Below are 2,207 nucleotides of genomic sequence, written 5' to 3'. Positions count from 1 at the left end.
TAACAAAAAATTATTAAAATTTATATATGCAGATGGGTGGCTGACCAATTAAATAAAAAAATCTTAAAACATTATAATTTTTAGTTTTATGCTATCTTTACAAGTACTCTGGCGGTGAGCAAGTTGTCCATTTACATATGGATAGTACTGCTTATAAAAAAATAAGAATGGATAAAACCATATATAAAACCAATCCAAAATATCCGGATCCATGTCCAGATCCGCTTGGAGTTTCGCTTCACTTGTCTAGGGTTTCTCAAACGCATTATAGAATCTCTCCACTCTCAGATTTCCCCTATAGATTAAAGAAGCATCGGAGAACTAATTCCTTCGCCGGAAACCGAATGCCGTTGCCGGAAACAAAAAACCTGAACCAAAAAAAATGTCAAGCAAGAAGAAACACAAACGAAAACACAGCGACAACGATGAAGACGACGACGTTTTCTACTACCGCTACTGCGCTTCGTCCTCAACCCCCAACACCACCACTGGCACCACATCCAGTAATCAACCCCAATCAAAACCGAACAACAAAGGATCATCAATAGGAAAAACAGGTGAACCCTTAGCACCATCAAAATCGACGCTATACGTTTCTAATATAGATTACTCCCTAACAAACTCCGATCTCCATACGCTCTTCTCTACTTTCGGCCGCATTGCGCGTGTAACCGTTCTCAAAGACCGTCACACGCGCCTAAGCCGCGGTGTCGCGTTTGTCCAATTCGTTTCTCGTAATGACGCCCAACGCGTCGTGGCGGAGATGAATAAGAAGATTCTCAATGGAAGGACTCTAACTGCTACTATTACTGCTGATAATGGACGTGCTCCGGAGTTTATTCGGAAGCGCGTGTACAATACTGAGACTGCTTTGTGTTATGAGTGTGGGGGGCATGGTCATTTGTCGTATGAGTGTCCTAAGAATCAGTTGGGGCCGAGGCCGCGGCCTCAGCCTAAGAAGCCGCGACAGGGATTTAGTGGGCTGAGGGATAGGGATGGGGAGGAGGAAGGTGATGAGGAGGAGGAGGAGGGTGGTCAGATTGCTGCGGAGCAGTTTGACGATAATTGGGCTTCTGTTGTGGATGATGAAGCGGGTGAAAGGTTGCTGGGGAGAAACAGAAATGATGATGAGGGTTTGGACAACAACAAGACGAAGAAGAAAGGGAAGAAAGCTGGGTATTTCAGTGATGAGAGTGATCATGATGATGATGATTGATCGTGACTATGTAGCATTGACACATCAGATTGAAGGTGTGTGTTTGGTATTCCGCATTACCGCATTATTCAACTAGTCCTGTGTGTCGTGTCTATATATGTGCCAGTGTTTCATAGATCTAAATGGCAATTTTTTGTTTTTATCAAGATATGGTGTAATTGATGAAATTGTTTATATGTTGTTGGCTTGGTTGGATGTGTTTATGGTTTTGATCACAAGCACATGTTAGTTATTAGTTATTGTGGTAGTAATTAGTGATAGTGGTGGTGAATTGGTGATGAGCATTTTTGTGTATTCCATATTTTCATAGTTAATGAATGATGACAGACGAGTCTCTTATTTATCGGCTTAATTTAGCATTCGGTTTACCTGTAAAACGGAAAGGAAAAGCATGTTCGTTATGTTTTTTATTTTGGTTCAGTTAAAACATGTAATGTAATCAAATTGTAACACCCTGGTTTACTTTATGCACATCTTGTTATCATATAAGTAAGGTTTTTAATTACAGTTGTGGTGGTTATGTTATGATATTTGATATGTAGAATATTGTAGTCAGATATAGCTGGATTTGATGTGGTTGTTGAGATCTTGAAAAGCATAGGTTGTAGACTTGTAGTCACAATTATTGTCGCCGTTCTTGTGGAAAGCAGTTTAAAACCATGGGTAACAGTTCTTCTGATTACCTTTACTCTTTGATGTCTACTGAGCATTTTTATGCAGATTGATGAGTATTTCTCAAGTTTCTCTTAGAATGCTTAAATTGCTTCTCGCAGAGAAAATGTGGTATCCTTTTCATGCATAATCACTTGGCTGAGCTGGAGAATAATACCAATTTGTGCCTCACCCTCGACACTAGGCTTTAAATTATAGGTTTAATTATTCTGTAACTTTTTGAACCATGGGCTAATCTCGAATGTCATTGTAATGATATGTAGAAAAAGAAATTGGTTATTGTTATGCTATTTCCTTTCTTTCTGAATTATGGCTTTGA

At 39.5% G+C, this 2,207-nt stretch overlaps 1 protein-coding gene across 1 annotated transcript; it reads left to right on the top strand.

Moving 5' to 3' along the window:
* The first annotated feature begins 382 nt into the window (after positions 1–382).
* Positions 383–1,216, top strand: LOC127137525 (U11/U12 small nuclear ribonucleoprotein 31 kDa protein). Its single transcript, XM_051063984.1, has one exon. It carries the CDS (start codon positions 383–385, stop codon positions 1,214–1,216), a length of 834 nt encoding a protein of 277 aa, XP_050919941.1.
* Positions 1,217–2,207: the final 991 nt, after the last annotated feature.

This window comes from Lathyrus oleraceus, chromosome 4 (genome assembly GCF_024323335.1).
Source record: "Lathyrus oleraceus cultivar Zhongwan6 chromosome 4, CAAS_Psat_ZW6_1.0, whole genome shotgun sequence".
In the NCBI taxonomy this organism is placed as follows: Eukaryota; Viridiplantae; Streptophyta; class Magnoliopsida; order Fabales; family Fabaceae; genus Lathyrus; species Lathyrus oleraceus.
This window is presented reverse-complemented; position numbering and strand designations above follow the sequence as displayed.